Source organism: Falco rusticolus, chromosome 4, assembly GCF_015220075.1.
Source record: "Falco rusticolus isolate bFalRus1 chromosome 4, bFalRus1.pri, whole genome shotgun sequence".
Classification (NCBI taxonomy): domain Eukaryota; kingdom Metazoa; phylum Chordata; class Aves; order Falconiformes; family Falconidae; genus Falco; species Falco rusticolus.
In genome coordinates, this window is record NC_051190.1 from 39165970 (window position 1) to 39185773 (window position 19804).

Genomic DNA, 19804 nt, shown 5'->3' on the forward strand with positions numbered 1-19804 from the left:
CAGCGTGACCACAGTTCTGCAGGGTTTTTTGCCCCCGTACCTCATGGCAGGCTGCAGCATTGCTGCTGTCTCTGTGTTGGGGTTCACACACTGGTAAGTTCTGAACTGGTTTCAAAAGCAGCTGGGAAAACAAACAAACATTCTCTGCACTGGGTGTTACAGACTTCCAGCCATAGGTTGGAAGGGGTCTCTGGAGGGCTTTTGTCCAAACCTCTGCTCAAACAAAATATGTCAGCTCAGGTCACTCAGGAGCTTGTCCAGTGGAGGTTTGAATGTCCCACAGCCCCACTGGGCCCCCGTTCCAATGTTTGACCACTCTCATGGTGAAAATTTTTTCCATACAGCTAATGAGAATTTCCTGTTTTCCAGCTTGTGCCCATTGCCTCTCATCCTGTCTGACAAAAGCCTGGCTCTGCCTTCTCTACACCCTCTCGCTACGAGGTACTTGCAGACAACGGTCAGATCCCTCCTTCACCTCCTCCCAGCTCTTGCCCCTCCATCAGCCCCACTGCCAGGCTTCTGACTATTCCCCTGCAGCAACCAGGTGCTGGGCTCTGCTGGGGGCAGCACAGGTGGGAGCAGCGCAGCAGGTCAGAGCAGTGAGCCTTCACCACCCACCCACCTTAGTTAAGCCTGGATCTGCTGGCAAGGGAGAAAGTGGCCCTCAACATCCAAAACCAACCTCAGTTCTGACTGGGAGACCCACGCTGGGCTGCCCCGCAAACATTCCACTGGGCCTTGCTCATTGTGATAAAGTACATTTATTGTTAAAAACCTCCAAGCCCCCACGGCTGCCCCAGCTGCTGCCAGGACCTAGCCTGAGGCTATCGTACAGCGCACACCTCGAGTGCTGGTCAGTGGCACACTGGCAAGGCTTGTCAGCTGCAAGGGAGGTTTCCCATTGCCACCATCTCTTTCTCCATTTTCTTGTCTACAACACTCACAAATCTATTCCCTCGTAAATAAAACCTGAGCGGTTTCTGTGCCCACTCTCCCCTGTTGCCAATACCGATCCTTGTGGTGGCTACCACGTCCTGCTCCCCTGGTAGGTCACGTCCAGGTACCATCCAGATGGCTGCATCTTGAGTCAGGTCCCTTTGGTCAAACGCCTTATCAATCCCAAACGCCTGGCAGAGCTTGGAGGGCCCGTTGCACAGCTGCCAGTCCTTCAGCAGCTTTGGGAGGCCTTTCCTTGAGGCACTGCGTAGCTCTCTCATCGCATCTAAACCCTGAAGAGGTTCCAAAGAGCGAAGTAATACCGCAGCCCCTTCCCCTGCGCAGAACAAGAAGTGTGTGTTAGTACAGGGCTGTTTGTCAAGAACGTCTCAGCTTGCAGCCCCCCCGCCAGCAGGAGTGCTTCAGCCCTGAGCCCGATGGAGCGGGGAATGGGCTGCAGTGCCCAACCGCAGGGTCTGTCCTTCCAGTGCTGCTTACCTGTGGTCAGCGCGCTCCCTCCCCTCTTCTCAGTGCCCAGTGTTCCCATAGCTGTGCCCTCTGCTGATCCGTGCTGACTTGCTCTTTCCCAGTGCCACTTCTTAATGTTACTAAGTCTAGCTGCTGCTCCAAGGCTTGCCAGAGGGCAAGAGGTTTTTCTTATGTCAGCACAATGTTCAGGAATAAATACACATATGGTTCAGGTTTTGGCACAGCTATCCAAAGCTGCTCCCAAACCCAGTGGATTTATAATAAACTGATTACAAGAACTCCAGCTAACAAAGGAGAAGAGGAATGAGAGATGCTGCCAGCAGAAAGAGGCAGCTTGCAGAGCTAGGCTGGACAAAGACAAATCAGGGAAGGAGCTGCAGGCACTGGGAGCAGCTGCTGTCGCTGCTGCGGGAGCCCTGGCTGCAGGCACTGCCAAATCAAACACGTGCCTGGAGGTGTGACAGCAGGTGGGGTGGCCGTAGCTTTGGGGAGCCGCGTGGCCACCACGGAGAGCAGTGCCAACCCCTGGGCCAGGGAAGCTCTCGTGGGATGGGGACCCAGGGCAGGATGGGTCTGTGCGGCCCTGGGAGCATTGCTTCAGTGGATAAGACCCTTCTATGACAGAAAGCGGAAAAGGTGACAGGTTGTCTTCTCAAATGTGACTTGCCACCCTGTCAGGAGCCTTGGGGAACTCCAGCCCCACACAGCTGCTGTAGCCAGCTGCCCTCCCTGATTTTGGTGACGGCGAAGCAAAGACACAGCTCTGAGCACAGACATGCCCCTGTGACAAGGGCCTCCAGCCCCAGCGGGACATACACACTTCCTCGGCATTTTCCCCTGGACAGCAAAAGGAAGGTCTTCTCATGACCCGGAGTGGGCGAGGTCAGAGCCTGGTAAAGCGGGCTGTGTGCTGCCCCACACAGCACCCCTTGTGCCGGGCCGCCCACGGCATTCCTCCCCCCAGTGTCTGCGTGCTCGCTGATGCTGCTCCGCAAGAATCCCCTCTCCCTCTCCAGCCTCAAACATCTGGAGCCATGCTCACGCCTGGCGAAAGCTTTTTTTGTAGGCACTGACAGATCCCTAAGGACCCGCAATTTCCAAAAATAGAATCCCTCTCATATTTTGTACAAATCCCACGCTAAATTACCCTTCTGGGCTCCCAACCTCAGCCTGTCAGCTGAGGACCCGATTTCTGGCTTTGCGAGGTGTGCCTGTTGCCCCGAACCTGCTCAGAGCCCCCCGCTGCCCTCGGTGCAGCTCGGTGAAGTCAACAGTCTTATTTCCAACAGCTGTCTGCAATCTGTTCCCAGGCACTCCCTTCTCTAAGGAAGAGGATTGATGCTAATCTGGCAGCCAAAAGCTGCTTCCCTGTACTACAGTAATTTAGAGCGCAAAGGTCATTTTAGATTTTAAGAACATGTTCCATGTCCTAATTCTGCTTTTTATCCATGCACAAAGAAACAGCCTTTGCATCGGGATGCTGCCTCACTCGCCAGAACAACTGTGGGATTGTGAGCAATCGCAACCTACACCACTTGCTTTCCTCCATCACAAATCCAAGTGGAACCTGTGGTTACACTTGAATTGTACGGAGCCCTTGGGAGTTCACGTGAAGAGAGACAAGCACTCGGAGAAACTGCAGGTGCTCCCACAGCATCAGCAGAGCCGTGCCAGGGGGTACCTAGCACTTCTGTCTCTGGCTGCTCTTTCTGCGTTTCCTCCAGGAAGTTTTCGCGCTCTTCGTAGCGGTGTGTGACACAGCCACCGTGCTCTGCTCACAGTCAGCAGCCCCTGAATGTGACAGTAACACCACAAGAGCTTTGGGAAGAGGTGGCGACAGCAGGCAGGATTAGAGCGCCCGGATGCCGCGATGAGCTGCTGCCTTCTCTGCCCCCATTTGTCCCCACACCCCTGGGCTGATGTTCGGGTCCTCCTGAGCTTACTCACACATCAGAAGTTTTATTTTAACTACCAAAAAGGAGCTGAATCCTTCCAACTCAACTCCTGCAGGCCAGAACGCTTCAGCCTGCCTTCCTCCCTCTCTGCAGCCTGCAGCAGTTTGCTCTCAGGGGTTATCTGACTTGAGCATCTGCCTGACACGGACACAGCCACTGACACAGCCACTGACACGCCGTCAGCAGCGATGCCAGTCCAGAGATGCCAAGTACCTACCTCCCATGCCCAGGAGTCACTCCATATAACGAGTAGCCTTCAGAGCTAAAAGCTGGGATCTAACAACAAGGCAGAGGCCAATTCTCTCCCTGAGCAGCTAGAAATCATAAAACAATAGGGAAGTCCCACACCCCCACTGCGCTGCTTGTGCTCCTTCCCTGGAAGGGCTCCAGCTCCCATTCTTGGAAACAGCTCCTGGCCACTGGAGAGAAGAAAATTTTCTCCTCTCTCCACCCGTCTGACTCACTGCTCATGAAACACTTCCTTCAAAGTCCTAGTCTAGGATCCAAAAGTTAGGGGGAAGTCCACACAGTGTGACTCTGGGCCTTTGTAGAGCATCACTGGGATCTTGATTTCACAAGCTATTCTTTGAGGTTTGGCAGCAAAACACACACCTTGGCAAATTCCAGAAAAACAAAGCACAGTAAAGTCAACGAAAGGCCTGACTGGCATTTACCCTCCTCCTGAAGTGAGGGAAGCCCAACGTCCGTCTTAACCATAGGGAAAGCTTTGTACTAAGATTATTGTGCTGCTCAGGATACACTGTAGGATTCATGCATGCTGAAAGACATTGGTTATATTTTTTCTATAAATTCTTCCTCTGTCATCTATGATTTCTCAAAAAAAACCAAGGTAGTGATGCCCGCCGTGGCTTCAGGCAGTAGCAGCATTTGACCCACTGAAGGGAAGACCTCTCACAGTAAAATCCCACACAGTGCAGCTTTATTTCAGTGATATGCACAAACATTTCCCCTTCGTCAGTGAGAAAAACCATTTCAGCCCACCCTTCAACTCATTATGGTTTTATAAACACAAATTACAGTTAAGTGAACTCGACTGAACACGCTAACAGCCACAACTTCTTGCCCCAGCAAAGTGGCAAAACAGCAGGCTGCAGCCGAAGGGCTCCTGTCGGCAGCGTCAGGCCGAGCGGGGGATGTACTGCTGAGGACACCACCGTGGTGGCAGCTCTCCAGGTAAAGTCTGTGCTTTCCTAGCTGCTCTACCAAGCACCTCCACCAGCACAGCTCTGCTGGTGACACACCTTTTCCTACCCCCGGGAGATACTGCTGAGCCTGAAGTCTAGTATAAGCCAAATATAGAAAACAGAAGAGAAGGTTTATTCCACCTGGTGTTAGAACAGACAATGCTATGAGGTTTCATATCGAAACAAGATCTCTGAAGAGCCAGTCTCACGAGCCACATATCCCATTCTTGACAAGCTAAGCAGAGAGAAGCAAGTATGAGTGGCATATAAAGCTTTGTACATCTCATATAGGCCTCACATCCCCAACTCAAGGACCAAGAAAGCCTCAGCATAATTCAAGTCAGTGTTAAACTACTTTTTAAAAACAAAGCCTGCTGCAACAGTCCAATTCATGCTTGCCTGGTCCCAACAGTGCATGTGTCCAGGACAGCCCTGTGCAGCATCTGTGCCAAGGTGGCAGGCACAGACAACGCAGGGACAGTGCTGCACTCTGATCTCTCTCCAGTAAAAAGACAGCTGCCTTCATTAAGCTAGCAGTTCCAATCAGCTCCACGGTCACTCAGTTCAAGAGTCTGAGAAGCAGCAGGACAGCAGTCACCACCAGTACTTCAGAGGATATAGTGGTTCTCTGCACTGCTTGCCTTCCTCCCACAAGGATCCTGTAATTTAAGCAGCACAAGGACTTGCCTACATAACAAAACCAGGTAATCTAAGCCAGCTAAGAATTAGTTTGTGCTAACTGCAATAAACCACCTAAACCCCCACTACATCTCAGTTAAATCTACGTGCTTGTGCCAACAGTCTCCAGAAATAAATGCTTTGTTAAAAATCAGTGTATGACTGCATCGGTATTTTGATACAAACCACCTGATGGCCAAACAGACACATCTTTCAAGAGTCATTTGGAAAATCTCTAGAACTGATTTCTCCCCAAATCAACCTCACTTTTCCCCCTAATTCTCATGTCATTAGTATGACCTTTGCTAACATGCATCCAGGCCAAAATTGAAATGGCTAAAGACAAATCTGTGTGTGTTTGAAGACATCAGGGAACTCCCAAAGACCTTTCCCCTTCTCCACTGCTCCCACGTGCTGCAGCAGTGCCATACGGTATTCCCAGATGTAAACCCCAACTACTCATATATAAAGTAAGTTGCTCTGCTGTCCTGAAATTTGTGTGCACGTCTAGATTTGTTCTGCTCCTTCCCTCCACCTATAGAAAGATTAAACTGGAAGAGATTCAGGGACAGATGACCAGGACTATCAAAGTTACGGACTGGCTTTGGAGCAAAAGCCTAAGGAAGGAATAACTAAGTAGACTAGAAACCTTCAGCTTGGAAGACAGCTGAGGGGAGAACATGAGAGATCCCAGGAGGCAGAAGATAACACATGGGAATAGATGCAATCATTCCACTGCCAAAATCCAAGAGAGTGGTGGACGTCACTGGAGACGTGCCCTTTGAAAAGGAAAAGCATTTAGTGTTCTCTCAGTAACCTGTGTCCACCCTTCCCAAGCAACACCTTCAGGAATATTATGTTCATATGTTTTATGGTCTCATGGTCAGTCACTCAGGTTTTCACAGCGTTCTGAGGGACACCCTGAAGTACTTGGATATTTAGCATCAAATTCCCTGCACAAAGACGATGAAATCTGTAACATCAGAAGTTCATGCTATAAGTAGAGCGTGGCCTGTGCTACTAAGAAGGACTGAGCAATGCCACAACAGGCTTTTTTTCTTTGCCAGTATTTCCTTGTGTTTTCTATATAGGCAGAGCAAGATTCAAAACAAAGTTTTCAAGATCTGTCCCATATCCAGAGGAGGAAATGCTCTTCCCTTCTACCCAGGTGTGTAACTGCCACCTCAAAAGACTTCCCCAGTCCTTCCCTCAGACTAAACAACAGGACAGGTTTCTTCTCCATCTATGTTTAAGATGAGAAAAACATCTTGGGTACAATTCCTCCTCACATTCTTCCTTTCAAAACATCTGCACATGCGCAAATATACTGAAGGAGTAAATCCTACTTATGTAGATGCACCTGTGACACAAAGCACGCACAACCATGCTATTTACTGAAGTGCAGTCCTGACAAAGCTAGCAGTGACAGCTGGGCTTGGTGTCAGCATGGCTGCACAGGTGACAGGCTAACGGAGACAGAGTTTGTAACAAGAAACGCAACTAAAGCCATCACAATGGTGAGCTCTTTTAACTAATTTGTTACAAAACTAAACAAATATATAAGGGAAAATTTCCCAAAGTATAAATTTCAAAGAAATAGTCTTCGAATTCAAAGGCTAAGCATCTTTCTTTTTTAATAGAAATTATTATTCCTAATATTTCAAACACTAAGAATCCCATCCTGAATAATGAACCATTCTGCTTTCATTATCTGAAGAGATTTGGCAGAGACAATATAATGAAATTCACATGTGTTCATCCGCCAGACTCCAGACCTCCATTTAGAAAGACAAGACTCTTCCCCCGCAGCATAACCTGGCAGTTCTTCTGCTTGGCTCCTGTCCAAAGGCCAAAACCTGAGCATTAATGGTTACTGTTACATTTGCTTTCCACTTAGGAATATACAAGCAGCAGGGATTTTTAAGCTGTACCTTTGAAATGGCTAAAAAGAAAATAAATTATTTTTGACATTTTTTTCTAACAAAACGAGTATTTATCTAAGAAATACCTGCTGCCATTTCAAGGTGTCTAATTAACCAATAGCTTTATTGCAAGGCAAATATTGTCATTTTTACAGGAAGGGAAAAAAACCCCAAATTTATAGAAGTAACACTTGCACATTAAGAGGAGCTGTGGAAGAAGAGTCTCAGGGAATTCCAGGATAATTTGATTAGGGTTGATTATCTTATCTCAAGAATAATAAAAGAAGTTTGAAGCTTCTGTAAGTCTGGGTATTTTCTTTTGGGGGGTGGGTTTTCTTAGTTTTAAGATACAGCAAAGCAGCTAAAACACTCCTACACTGACTCCTCGCTTAAGCTTAGGACATCTCAGGCTTTTTTTGTTTTCCCCAATATTTACAGCTTCTGAAGATAAAGGTAGGAGACACAAGAGTTTCTTGTCATGACAACAGACACCAAGATTTAAGCTGTGATTAGATGGCAAATTTACTTCTGCATCACCACTTTCAAGGAACAAAGTTCCCTGAATCCCATGAGTAAGGCAGCAGCCCAGGTCAGCAAACCTGAAAGCTCCATCCTATCAGTGTTTCCTCCTGCGCCTGAAGGGCTCACACAGCTCATGGCTGGGAGCGCAGCCCCACTGGGGTGGTCTCTGTGCAGCTGGAGACAGGCCCTGCTTGTAACGCTGGAAGCCAATACGCTGCCTGCCCACAGTTACACACTGTTCGCAATGGCAAAACCCGGGTCCCAAGGAAAGGTTGTGACAGCACGTCACTGATTTCAGAGCACAGAGGGAGCCCATAAACGACTGCAATATGGCAAGCGTAGCTTGAAATATCATCCCTATGCTATAGGCATTAAACCTCTTTCAACCTTAACTTACCTTGGCTGGAAACATTCACGCAGAAATAAATCCCGTAGATCTGATACACGTACAGAGTTCCTGGTTTCATGAACATTGCCGCATTTCGTTGAGTTTGCTTCCCACCTTTCGAGTGGGAAGCTTCATCTTCCCCACCCAGATAAGCTTCTGTTTCAACAATCCTCCCCCAGAGTTCTCTGCCATCAGGAAGTTTCCGAACTAAAATCTGAAAGAGAGGTCAGAGTGCATCAGTTAGCAACCCTCTGTACAAAATAACCAGAGTGCAAGAGCTGTGGAAACGAAGTCGTCAGAAAAAAAGGACTTGATAGCACTACATACTCTCCTCTCCATCTAGCAGCCCACTCTGTAAGCCAACGTGAACTTTTTCAGCTCCTACCATCCAGGCCACAGACCAGTACAAGAAGTTCCTACCTGTCATTCACCCCACAAAACAGCTGGCATGTCTAGATGTGGCAGTATCATAAAGAACGAGTTTATGATCCTATATAGAGTCCACAGAGTTGGCTTTATTTTCTGTATCTTTCACCCCAATCCACCAGGTTTAAGGCAAAAAAGCACCACCAATATTAACCTTGAAGCACCATGAATGTACATTCTTTAGGTCAGAAGAAATATGACAGTGGCACAAGGACTGCTACAATTAGAGAGTTGCTCTCTCCATAGAGATGCTTCAAACAAGTCCTAGTCCCTAACCATAAAGATAATCATGACCAGAGTGAGTTATCAATGCTATTTCTGTACTTTCTGCACCACAGAGAGGGACAGTGCAGGAGAGCTGGGAATTGGCTTCAGGCAGACAACAGATCTTTGTTATTACAGTGTGTTTCTTGCTGCTGGTACCTCCTTAAATAAAACAAAGCAGATGCAGGGGAAAAAAAACCATGACAGTGAAAAGATTCTCTTTAAAAAATAAAACAATCACTAAACTTCATATAAAGCTTTTTGTTGTTTGATCTGATTTCTAAACTTTTTATTTTACCTATGTTTAAAAAATACTGCAGTATAGTCTCATTTAGGCAACAGCAATCAGTTCAATTATTCTGTATTCAGCCCTTTCATGTTTGAAAACCAGCTATTAAAAAATGACCTTCAAGAAACAAAGCTTAATTCCTAAGATATGTTTGTGCTGGATTGCTAATGCAGTTATTGACCTGATTCAGTATGGGTGCTCCAGAAGTCTGTTTCAAATGTTGCAACTCTGGTATAGCCGTATTTCCCTACAGCTCTTCTCAAATTGTTGAAAACTATCAGTTTATTATTGTTATGAAAACTGCAGTGCCCTTAGAAAAGCACTTGTGTCTAGCAACTGCCTGTAAACACCCCAAAAGCACACCCACGTGGCCACATTTCTCTTTCAATACGATGAAACGTTCATGGTTAGGTTATGATTTTTAAAAGCATGCAGGCATTTCCCTGGCTCTTCAGACACAACAAATACGGTTGAAACAGTTAAAAAATGGTGATCATTCACAACACGTCACAGTAAACTGTTTATTGAGGGTTTTATTTCTCATTAAGGGTGTATCTTGGTGTTATGACAGTTCATTTTGAGAGGCCATTTACTGCGTGCATGTTTTGGGGTATTTTTTTTGTTTCCAAGAACTCCAGTATCACGTTTGAGGTAAACAATATTAATATACCAGGCACCTCCAAAATTCAGTAGAATGAAGATAATGAATGAAACCTTAAATTACCATTACGGTTATAATTAAAAAAAAAATTAGAGAATAGACCGGTCATGGGAGATTGGGGATTATATTTTAAGGAAAACGTAAAATTAAGATAGAAATTGCCTGGCTTGTAATTCTAGGCCTGAACAGGAAAAGTATAGACCATTAGGACTAAAATATCATCTGCCCAGGGTAACTGAATGCATAAGGATGTCATTAAGACATCAAAATATCAAAATAATGCTCATTAAGACGGAAAAAAAATCCATCATTACTGAGAGACTTCAGGTATCCTCATGTAGGCCAAGTAAATACCACAGTAGGACAGGACACAGGCTATGTTTTTTTAGACACCATCAAATGCTTTGCAGAGTGAGTAATCAGGGATCTCACAAGACTAAAGTCTCAAACTGAGAGCAAAATCCATAGTTTTCTGAAAAACAACTTTGTATCATGACCATGAAATTCAGTGTCCTTCCACAAGTATTAAGGTCCAAAAATAACCTCTCAGAGTTCTGCTTACCAGCAAAAAGGGAAAACTACATAAAGTGAGGAAGCTTGTTAGGAAGAACTTACAGAGGCAGCCAAAGGTTAAAGCTGGAAAGGCAAGCCTCTAGCAGGATGTCTATAAAGATAGCAAACACACATGACTTAATCAGAGACAGGTTAAGACAGACCCCCAAAAAAACCCAGCAGGGTTAAAAAGCACAGCAATGACAAGCAAGACAATATCCCTAGAATTTTTTTTTTTTTTTTTTTTTAGAAAAAAGCTAGACACAGCAAGACAGGCCAAAACCAACAGTTTGTGGAACAAATTCCTGAAGTTATCTAAACCAATGAGAACCCAGAGAGTCTGTTCACCCTACAGACAATAAAGGTATAAAAAAAGACTCAAGAGAAGATAAGACCGTAGGAGTGAAACTAAAAACACATTTTGCAATTGCATTTAGGAGATCCCTGACTGGAACTTCTAATACGGAAAACACTGGAAGAACTCCCTCCCATGGAAACAGAAGACTTTTTTGAAGGACTCTCTAAGCAGAAGAGACATTTTAACTCCCCTACTCTGATTTCCAAAGGCTTTCAGCAAGGTCCAAAGATTCCTCAAAGTTTCAGTAAGGGAGAAGGTCTTTTTGTGAACAAGCAATGGCTTGAAAACTCAGAAACAAAAGATAGGAGAAGCAGGTTTTGGAGTGAAGACAGCTTAACTGTGGGACTGTGGAATCCTAGATGTCTCCACACACACTAGGGCCTGTTCTGCCTTGTGTATTTGTGTTAATAACCTCAGAAAAGTGATCATTAGAGAGCTCACCATGTGTACTGACAATATCAAGTTATTCAGAACAGAAAAAAATAAAAGCAGGCAGTATGACACACAGCTTTCAAAGCATATGGGACAGCATACAAGAAAGTACCAAGCAGTCTGCTAAACTTGCAGAAGAATTAGATACTCGAGTACACTATGATACCGGTCAAGAAAGGCCAAGGGCCTGCCACACTGTTAGCATCACAAGATAGTAAATGGAGGCAGAGGAGATGCTGCTGACTGCAGAGCATTACTTCCCACTGGGATAAGCAAGAGTCAAAACCAAATACAGGCATACCTGAAGAGAAAATAATGGGCCTTGAAAGAACCTTCATGCCACAAACATCAAAGTATATTTCAGTAGACCAGAAAAAAGGGAGAAAAACTCCACAAAATACTAATTCTGAAATGTGACAGTAAACTAAATATGAAAAATTACTCCTCTGACTTCATCCAAAATAGATTTGGCTACTAGTCTTTAAATTCCACTGCACTTAACAAGAGAAGGAATGAGAGCTGTATTCCTAAAATAGCAAAGCCCTGGAGTCAAATGGCAAAAAAGAATGTCATCCTTTTACACTAGATTATTAGCTAGCACATGCTCCAGTACAGTAATGTCAGTTTACATCTTACCTGTCCCAGAAAAGACTTGGCCAGACTAATACAGGGCTGGTTGAAGAAATCTGCTTCTAGTCGGGAAGTATTTTTTTTCTCTATTGCAAAGTATTTGCTGCTTTTTGGAGAAGAATCCCCATCAGGAGTAGCATTCAGGTTCTCCAAGGCATCAAACGGAGGGAAGCTGGAGTTGCTTTGGAGAGCACTTAATTGAGCCAACAGCTTTCTTTTTCTTGGCATCGTTCTAGAAAATGGATATAAACATAATTAGTAATATAAAGCTTATTTGAAAGTAATTAATTCCCACAAACTCTTTGGGTGGTTTTGGGTTTTTTGGGTTTTTTTGTTTTTTGGTTTTTTTCACACATCTCTCCACAACAAGGAGTCTGAAAGCTATCACTAATTGGACAACCTAGGCAAACTACAGAAGCAGGTGACTCATATAGTTGTGTCTACATCAGGCTGGGAAAATATTGGGCTTTACTGATAAGCAAACAGAAAACTACAGTTTGAGCATTCATCTTTTAAGGACTGCAGATAAAAATCAACTCTGCTCCACTAAGCGGTAAAAGTAACTTTGCTCTTAGGTTTGGAAATTCAAAAACTGAAAACAAAGATGAACTAGTCCTATACACCTTTTACCTACAACTAACGTAATCTGTTGAGCAGCCAGGGGAAAAAAAAATAAATAAAAAAAAAGGAAACAACCATCTCAAAAACTGTGCTGGCTCAAAAAGGCCACAGAAGTCATATATCGATCAACTTAAACAGTAATGTAACTGGATGAGAATCTAAAACTCCACAGGACACAGAACACTGGAGTTGGGAGATGCCCTATTTAGAGTCACAGTGACAAACTTGTTTATCGTGCTCTAGAAATGTTTATGCTGGAATCTCCATAAAATAAGCTTTAAATTCAACCTACCAGAAAGATGAAGAATAGCCTGTTCCAGTCAACAGTTATGTATTTTAGATAACTATGTAACCTGTGATTGTTCTTCTATGTTTGTCACCAATTTACCATGTGAGCTTCAAAAAGTTAATGTTTCTGTGCCGCAGCCCTTATACCTGTCAAACAGGAACAAACTTATTCACTGTATAAAGCACTCTGAAATAGGCTAAGAGATCTTGGAGGCGGAGATCATACCACTAGCAGTGCATCATTAGCTTGAACTCAAGAACAATTTGCAGTTTTCTATTGGTCTAGCAAAAGACCATCTCCCAGCTAGAGCACTGCTGGAGATGCTTTTTTTATATAAAAGGCTGTGAAAACATTGGCCAAATGTACTTTACCTATACCGAATACCTGAAAACCTGAACCAGACTTTTAAAATTCACCCGTTGGCACTACATTTGCAAAGTGCCAGCTGCAAAAAAAGGGCTCTTAGGAGAATGCAAAGACACCAGGTTTTAGAAGACACCTCATCAGTTCTGAAATCCAACAACATGTAGATATAAGAGAAAAACCCAAAGGTTCAATACCATACACAATTAGAAACACAGAAAGAATCCTGTATATAGCTGAACCTGCAGGGGAAGTATACACATAATTAATCAGCTTTTGCCACTCATTTTTTACCGGATCATCAGCTTTTAAAAATGACTGCAAAAACTTCCACCACCACAAACAATCCTTATCTTGCTCTGACACTTCTTACAAAAGAAGATCCACCAGCAATAGTTTCTTTGAACTACACTGAAACAAATTCAGCATTGCTACACTCTGAATCACAAGTGCCAATTCTCCAACAGTGTTACATTTCACTTCAGAAGAATCCAGACACAAACATATAAAAATAGGCAGCAAAAAAACTCACATTGGCACGACTGGCAGAGAGGCGGGATGTTCTTTCTTTTTTTCTAAACATCTAATTACCTATTGCAATAATTCAGTGATGTCAGAGACTTGCCATAGAATAGCCAGCTCCATGCCAGGTATTCTGCTCTGAACTGTGGCTTTTTTCCTAGTAGAAATTCTTAAAAATTTTGATGAAAGTTGCCAGCCTGCCTCAGACAAAACTGCCTGGCAGCCTTTGCAAATGAGAGTCCTGTCTAGGAGAAAGGGTGAGAATAAGAAAAAGGGTTGCAGGAAGGAAGGGACGGAGGAGGAACACTTCTCCATACCAGACTGGCCCTCTAAAAGACTCAGTCAAGGGAATGCTTCACACTGAAGACAGTACCTCCCGATTTCTCTGACAGTATTAACTGGAACTTCCAGTTCACCAGTCACACATAAAGACATGCTGAAAACATGGCCAATTTGAGTAGAGCATTAACTCATTTGGTAATTTGTGCTCTTATGGAATGCGACATCAGAAACAAGATCTAAGTTGCCTGGCACCTACTGCATTTCCAATTAAGCAATTCTTAAAAGCTGAAAGTGCGCTCATGTAAATGTTATACTGGCAGCCTCTGGGCACTTGTAATTTCATTGCTATGGGCTAATGCTAGACAGATCTCAGCATCTTCAACTGTCATTAGAAAGAGCAGTAGGAAACTGCCTTACAGTCATGAGAAATGGGTCACATACAGAAATGTGATTGCTTTAAAAAGCAAAGACACAGAACAACGGGACTGCAATACCATCTCAGAAATGCAGAAAAATCCCAGTCTACCCATCGTCTCCCTGCTTGATCATACCAAGATATGAAACATAAAATTCCATGCCCCAAAGCCTATCAACACTTTCTATAAAGGATGTTGTTGGTATACACAAATCCCTTCTTGCCTATGAAAAAGCACACTGCAGAAGATAGCACATACCAAGTACCCAAGCCCTGTGTGTCTGGGAAGCAAGAGACACGATCTCTTCATGTGTAAGTTACAAACTCTGCAACTCTGCATTCCTAGCTAGATTTTCTTGCTTGTATAGTAAACAAGTTCTACTTCGGTGCCTCAAATAAGAATCAGCTGTGGGTTTAATCGCTTTTTACTAATCCTGTTTTGACCAAACTAGCTACAAGTTGTTAAACATGTGTATACACATGCACAAAAATAAGCCTGGAAGTCAGAAAAGAAAGGTCAAGAGTTGACAAAGCCTTTTCACAAGTGCCTAAAGTGTTCAGGGCTGCTGGGCTAGTCTCAGGCAAGTGTTTAGGGACCCTGCAAGCCAGAATTAGAAAGACATTGAAAATCTGTATAAAATACAGCCACGTGGCACAACACAGGCTGCTTTAATCCTACCAATAAGACTGCATTTGTAGGTATTTCCTTAGGCATTTAATGAGCTTTCACTAAAGTGAGGTAAAAGAAAAAAAAAAGTCCCACTAGTAAATTGCCTGTACTTGTGGCTCACAGGTCCAGGTACCTGCAGCTGCAAGGTCTTCCTCACACACATATATCTTTCTGATAGCATAATGAAGTAGCCACTTCTGGAGAGACAATACCTCATTCCAATTCCCAGTTATATGGATTTTATGTGGGAACATATGAATGGTCAGCGCTGGGTCAGACTAAAGGACACTACTCCCTGTATCCTGCTCTCCGGCACAGGTCAAAAGCAGGAGCCTAAGGAAGGACAGAATAAGCACGCAGTGCATTTCCACACATCCTTCATGTCTTTAGACCAGAACCTCCTGAATCAGGCACCGTTTCTGTGTACTTAGTCACGGTGAGCTTATGCAGTCTTCCCTGAGCCTGTGTGAAACTATCCAAACAGATTTTACTGATCAAGAAAGCTCCACAGAATTAGTCATTACAGCTCCAAGGAGTCACTCATTTTGTGTGTGAAATTAGGACTGCTCCCCACCCACATGAATCAGTTTACATTTGCAATTCACCACCCTCAGCCCTCTTCTTTACCACCTCAAATAAGGTAAAGCCAGCTGAAAACATTGTTTTTCCATGTCATTTACAAAACAACCCTGGGGCACCCCAATGGTGACCTCCAGCCACCATGAGAGCTACTTATTTACTCACATCCTCTTTCTTATCTTTGCACCAACTGTTTATTTATGACAGGGAACTCCATTATTATGTCAAGGACTACTCAGGTGAGGGCTCCTGTTTGAAACCTTCCTGAAATCTGAGTACAAGACTGTAAGCCAGACCTCTCAACACGCTTATCTAGATTCACCTTCAGAGAATTCCAACAGTTTTTGAAGGCATGACTTTCCATTACAAAAGTCATGTTGGCTTTTCCCTACTATATAATATTTATGCAGGTGTCCAGTAATTCTACCTTGCTGTATTTTCTACTCATTCAGTTGGCGGTGGTCAAAGTTTCAGGTCTGAGGTCTACAGGTTTCCCCTAGAACCCTCTTTAAAAAGTAGTGACACATTTGCTGGTGAGACCATCATTAGCAGCACTGTCCCTGGGGGCTTCATCTGATTTGGCAACTTATTCTGGCCTGTGGTCTATTTGTTCCATAACCTCTTACACAGATGCTTAATTTTAAGCCAGATCCTTCAATGAGTTCTCAGCAAGAAGGATTTCCTGTCTAACCTAATCTATTAGTAACCAGAAGTAAGTTAATTAAATATATCTTTCTGGACAACAGTGAGAAGCAGGCAAAAAAAACCCCAAACTGCTTGAAAGAAAAGTGCAAGCAGGAGCCAATATAGCATAACTATAAATATTAAGTCAATTTCTCCACAGACAGACTTTGATGCTACATGCAATCCCACTGATACCTCAAAAGTATATCAAAATGAATGGGTTTGTTCACCTTAGAGTGCTGGGGATGTCATTTCCTGCAAGACATCATTCTTGCAATTCCAGTCCCCGCTCCTACTGCCTACTGAACATCTTGAGCTTTCTGGAAAGAAGTTTCCTCATCCTTCTGTAAAGAACAAGGAAGATAAAATGAGCAAGAGTGATGAAAAGTCATTAAAAACTCAAAAAGCCTTCACAGCAAAACTGTGCTCTGTTTCAGTTGACTCTCTTAAACCACTTTGTTTTGTTCTGTTTTTTCTCTCCCCAACATTCTAGCTGCTATTTTTAACTGAGTGCCAAACTTGCATATTAAAATGAAAACAAACAAGTTAAATAGACTACTAACAATGGATGTTAGCTAGCTCAGCCTCCTGAGATGCAAGTTAACCAAGCCAGCATTTACAGCAGCCACAAACACTGATCAGGAAATGGACACAAGGATTCAAAATCATCTCCAGTTCAGGTTTTTTTCTTTATGTCTACATTATTTGTAGCAAATGTATGTTGGGTATATTTGCCTAATCATCCAAGAGCTCTAAGTCTTACTCTTTTCCACCTATATGAGAGAGCGAGAACACTCCTGATTTGTGAAGTATATCAAAAGAGCTATAAGGAGATACAGAACTAGTTACAACTAAAGTCTTAGGTACCCATCTTATAAAATGACTAGGAAACACGTTCCTTCCCCAAATCTTAACACTGCATGAGAAATAATTTAGTTCTGGCATGGGGATTGGACTCAATGACGAAAGATGTTTCACCAAAGCCTTTGTTAATGCACTGACAAAAAGGAAAACTGGTCTCAAACTTCCCCCTTCTGAGTTCCTCCTGCAGTACCAGTAACTCAAAAGACTAGGAAGAAATACACAAATAGCAAAGATGCAAAGACTTACCTGCAAATGATCCTGGAGCTGCTCCCCACATGAGCATGGAAGCAGAGGGTTCTCACACCTCCTCCTGAGAAGTCAGCTCTAGATTCAGAAAAAGAAACTGCTCCACATCCAGTTTCACAAAGGTGGACTACACGAAGTCCTATCATAAGTCTTTGACTTAAAGAGAGCAAGAGAACAGATTATTGCAGGCCAAGCTACACAAAGGCAGGCCTTAGCATTCATGCTCTGCACAAACAACGTGCGTGCTCCAAAACCATGTGTAGGGAATCACAGCCACACTGTAATCAGTCACGAGACAGGCTCAGGAACAGCTAAGGTGCTGCTGCAGGTGATGAAATTGGGACTGATTCAATGCACATGCTATGAGCCTTACTCCTTAGCAAGGTCCCTTTCTTCTATTCTCAACCAGAGGAGAGGCTTGTCCTACATTTAGTGATTCAGAATTAATCTGCACAGTATATCCTTGTTACAGAGAAACTATTCATGTGTACTTTGCATTCCACTACCAGACACTGTTAAACAGTTATAGTAAGAAAACAGAACAAGGGATCAAAGCCTCAACAGATGACAGTCTGCAAAGATAACGAGTGTAAACCCAGGTGAAGACAAATAGCTGATGAGATACCCACCATGAAAGTGGTGGCCAACTTCGAAACACTAGAACAAAGCCTTCAGGCCCTATATAAACAAAGAAGAATCTGAGAAGAAAGGATGATTTCCCCACACTGCTTTGGATAATATGCTGTATGTGACAATAGCTTGCTAATGGCAAGTGAGACAAAACACTTATGATGTAACGGGGGAACAAAAGCTAAAGTCTCTTCTACAAAAAGATACTTCCAGGAAACCAGCAAACCACTGTTGCCTTGTAGAGGCTGTGGAAATCTGAGTCAGACACTGATTTGAACTGTTAGAGTACAAAGGCGCTCCAGTCATGCCACTGCAGCCTTGTTTCTACCATGGCAATCTTATTTAGAAAAGCCTCAGGTTTTTTTTTCCAAAACAGGTTTTTAGCACATTTCTATAGTCTGGCTATTTTTCCTCCTTACAGGGTCCCAACCATACTACTTTTGTGACACATCTGGACAACAGCTGCTCTTTGAGCGCTTCACTGTGAAACCACCCTTCTCCCAAGACCTCTCCAGTATGTATTATCAATTTTGTAAGCTGTTTAGTTAGTTATGTACGAAAATAGCAAAAGAAGCTTTCTGCAGAAGTGGCACGAGAGCTAGGAAACCACAGTGCAACCTTATTTGAAGTGCATTTGTACACCTTATTTAATCAGCTGACTGCATGCCCTTTTCCATCACCTCGTAGTCAGAAAATGGGGATGTTACCTTTTCCTTAGTTCATTCCATAGTCTTTACAATATCTTTGACTCGCAACATATATAAAACAGTTACTGCAGTGTTAGAACAGGTCATCTCCACATGCAGGCAACAACTAGGGCTGACAGCCGTGAGGGAAATGCAGGCCCCCTCAGTGCTTTTCCCACTAGGAAGCATGTAGCAGAAATACTGCTCTTAACTGGTTAACCTGGCGCTAAGCAGAGCCTACGAGTAAATTATTTTTACACAGTAATTAACACGCTCGTGTCTTTTCAAGCCAGTCAGGCCTCCGAGAGGCGGCGGTCTCCGGCACCGCTCGCTACGCGCCGCTAGGCCCGGCCGGCCTTGCGGTGCGCGGCAAGCAGTGCCGGAGGCCGCCGCCACCGGGTCTGCGCCCCGAAGGCCGCCATTTGCAGCTGGAGCTCCCTCACGCCTCCCCGGCCCAGCGCCCGCCCCGGCCCCGCCACACACGCACCTGCCGGGGCCTCCCCGCGCCGCCGCCGGCCGCTTTCCCGCCCAGGCCGCAGCCGCCGCGGGGGGGCGCGGGCAGACGCTGCCCGGAGGCCCGGCGGAAGCCGGGAGCTCGCCTGTGGGGCGGGCCCGGCGCGGCGGGAGGGGAGGCGGGCCTGAGGTGCCGGGAGAGGTGCGGGGCGGCTGGAGCGGGGGTGGAGGTCGTGCCTTTCCCTGAGGCCTCGCTCTGTAGATGGCGGCGGGCCGCAGGCAGATGGGTTTACAGCCTTTTCTCTCTGCTCGTACCTCCTGCTTGCTGGATCGCAGATCCTCCGGAGGCTGCCTTTGAACTCTCCTTCGTTGTCAGCATCCACTCCGTGCTCCTTGCTGTTTCATATTAACCATATTCTGAAAAAAATACACATTCCGATGAATACAAATGGTCACAAGCTGGCTCTGTAGAGAGCTGCGTTAATTATCCCCTCTGTTCCCTGAGTAACAAATACCTGGCCTGAAGAAAAAAATACTCTGATTCAGCTTTTAACCAGATGGTATGGTCCAAAAACAGTTTACCTCACAACTTTCTGTAGACATGCAGTGAGGGCTGTTGATTCATAAACAAGCAGTTGGACAAAAGGTATGAGGGAAAATGTGATGGATTGGAATGGATTTATTCCCTTTTGCATACTAAAATACCGATTCCAGGCTAGCACTAGCTAGGACAGCAGCAGCTGGGAGCCCGTGATGCAGAGAAGGAGCACTTAGTGTGCCCCCCATTCGTGAA

General features: G+C 44.6%; 1 protein-coding gene across 8 annotated transcripts; it reads right to left on the reverse strand.

Annotated features, from left to right (window-relative positions):
* Nucleotides 1–742: 742 nt before the first annotated feature.
* On the reverse strand, nucleotides 743–19166 carry MPG (N-methylpurine DNA glycosylase). Of its 8 annotated transcripts, none has more exons than XM_037386129.1 (7): nucleotides 19046–19114; nucleotides 17872–17940; nucleotides 17243–17320; nucleotides 16363–16476; nucleotides 11714–11939; nucleotides 8105–8309; nucleotides 743–1273 (listed from the first exon to the last, which is right to left on the reverse strand). In XM_037386129.1, exons 5-7 carry the CDS (start codon nucleotides 11933–11935, stop codon nucleotides 879–881), a joined length of 822 nt encoding a protein of 273 aa, XP_037242026.1. In that variant the 5' UTR covers nucleotides 11936–11939; nucleotides 16363–16476; nucleotides 17243–17320; nucleotides 17872–17940; nucleotides 19046–19114; the 3' UTR covers nucleotides 743–878. The 8 variants fall into 8 exon arrangements, with proteins under 8 accessions (XP_037242026.1, XP_037242023.1, XP_037242022.1 ...); XM_037386126.1 differs by having other exon boundaries at nucleotides 17243–17392; XM_037386125.1 differs by having other exon boundaries at nucleotides 17243–17398.
* Between the last annotated feature and the right edge of the window lie 638 nt (nucleotides 19167–19804).

Coding starts and splice junctions, on each gene's coding strand:
- MPG (XM_037386133.1), bottom strand. CDS start 11,935: ATGCCAAGAAAAAGAAAGCTGTTGGCTCAATTAAGTGCTCTCCAAAGC. Junction 8,310..11,713: donor CCAAGTCTTTTCTGGGACAG/GTAAGATGTAAA, acceptor CCTCTCTTTCAG/ATTTTAGTTCGGAAACTTCC. Junction 1,274..8,104: donor CGTGAATGTTTCCAGCCAAG/GTAAGTTAAGGT, acceptor TGTTCTGCGCAG/GGGAAGGGGCTGCGGTATTA.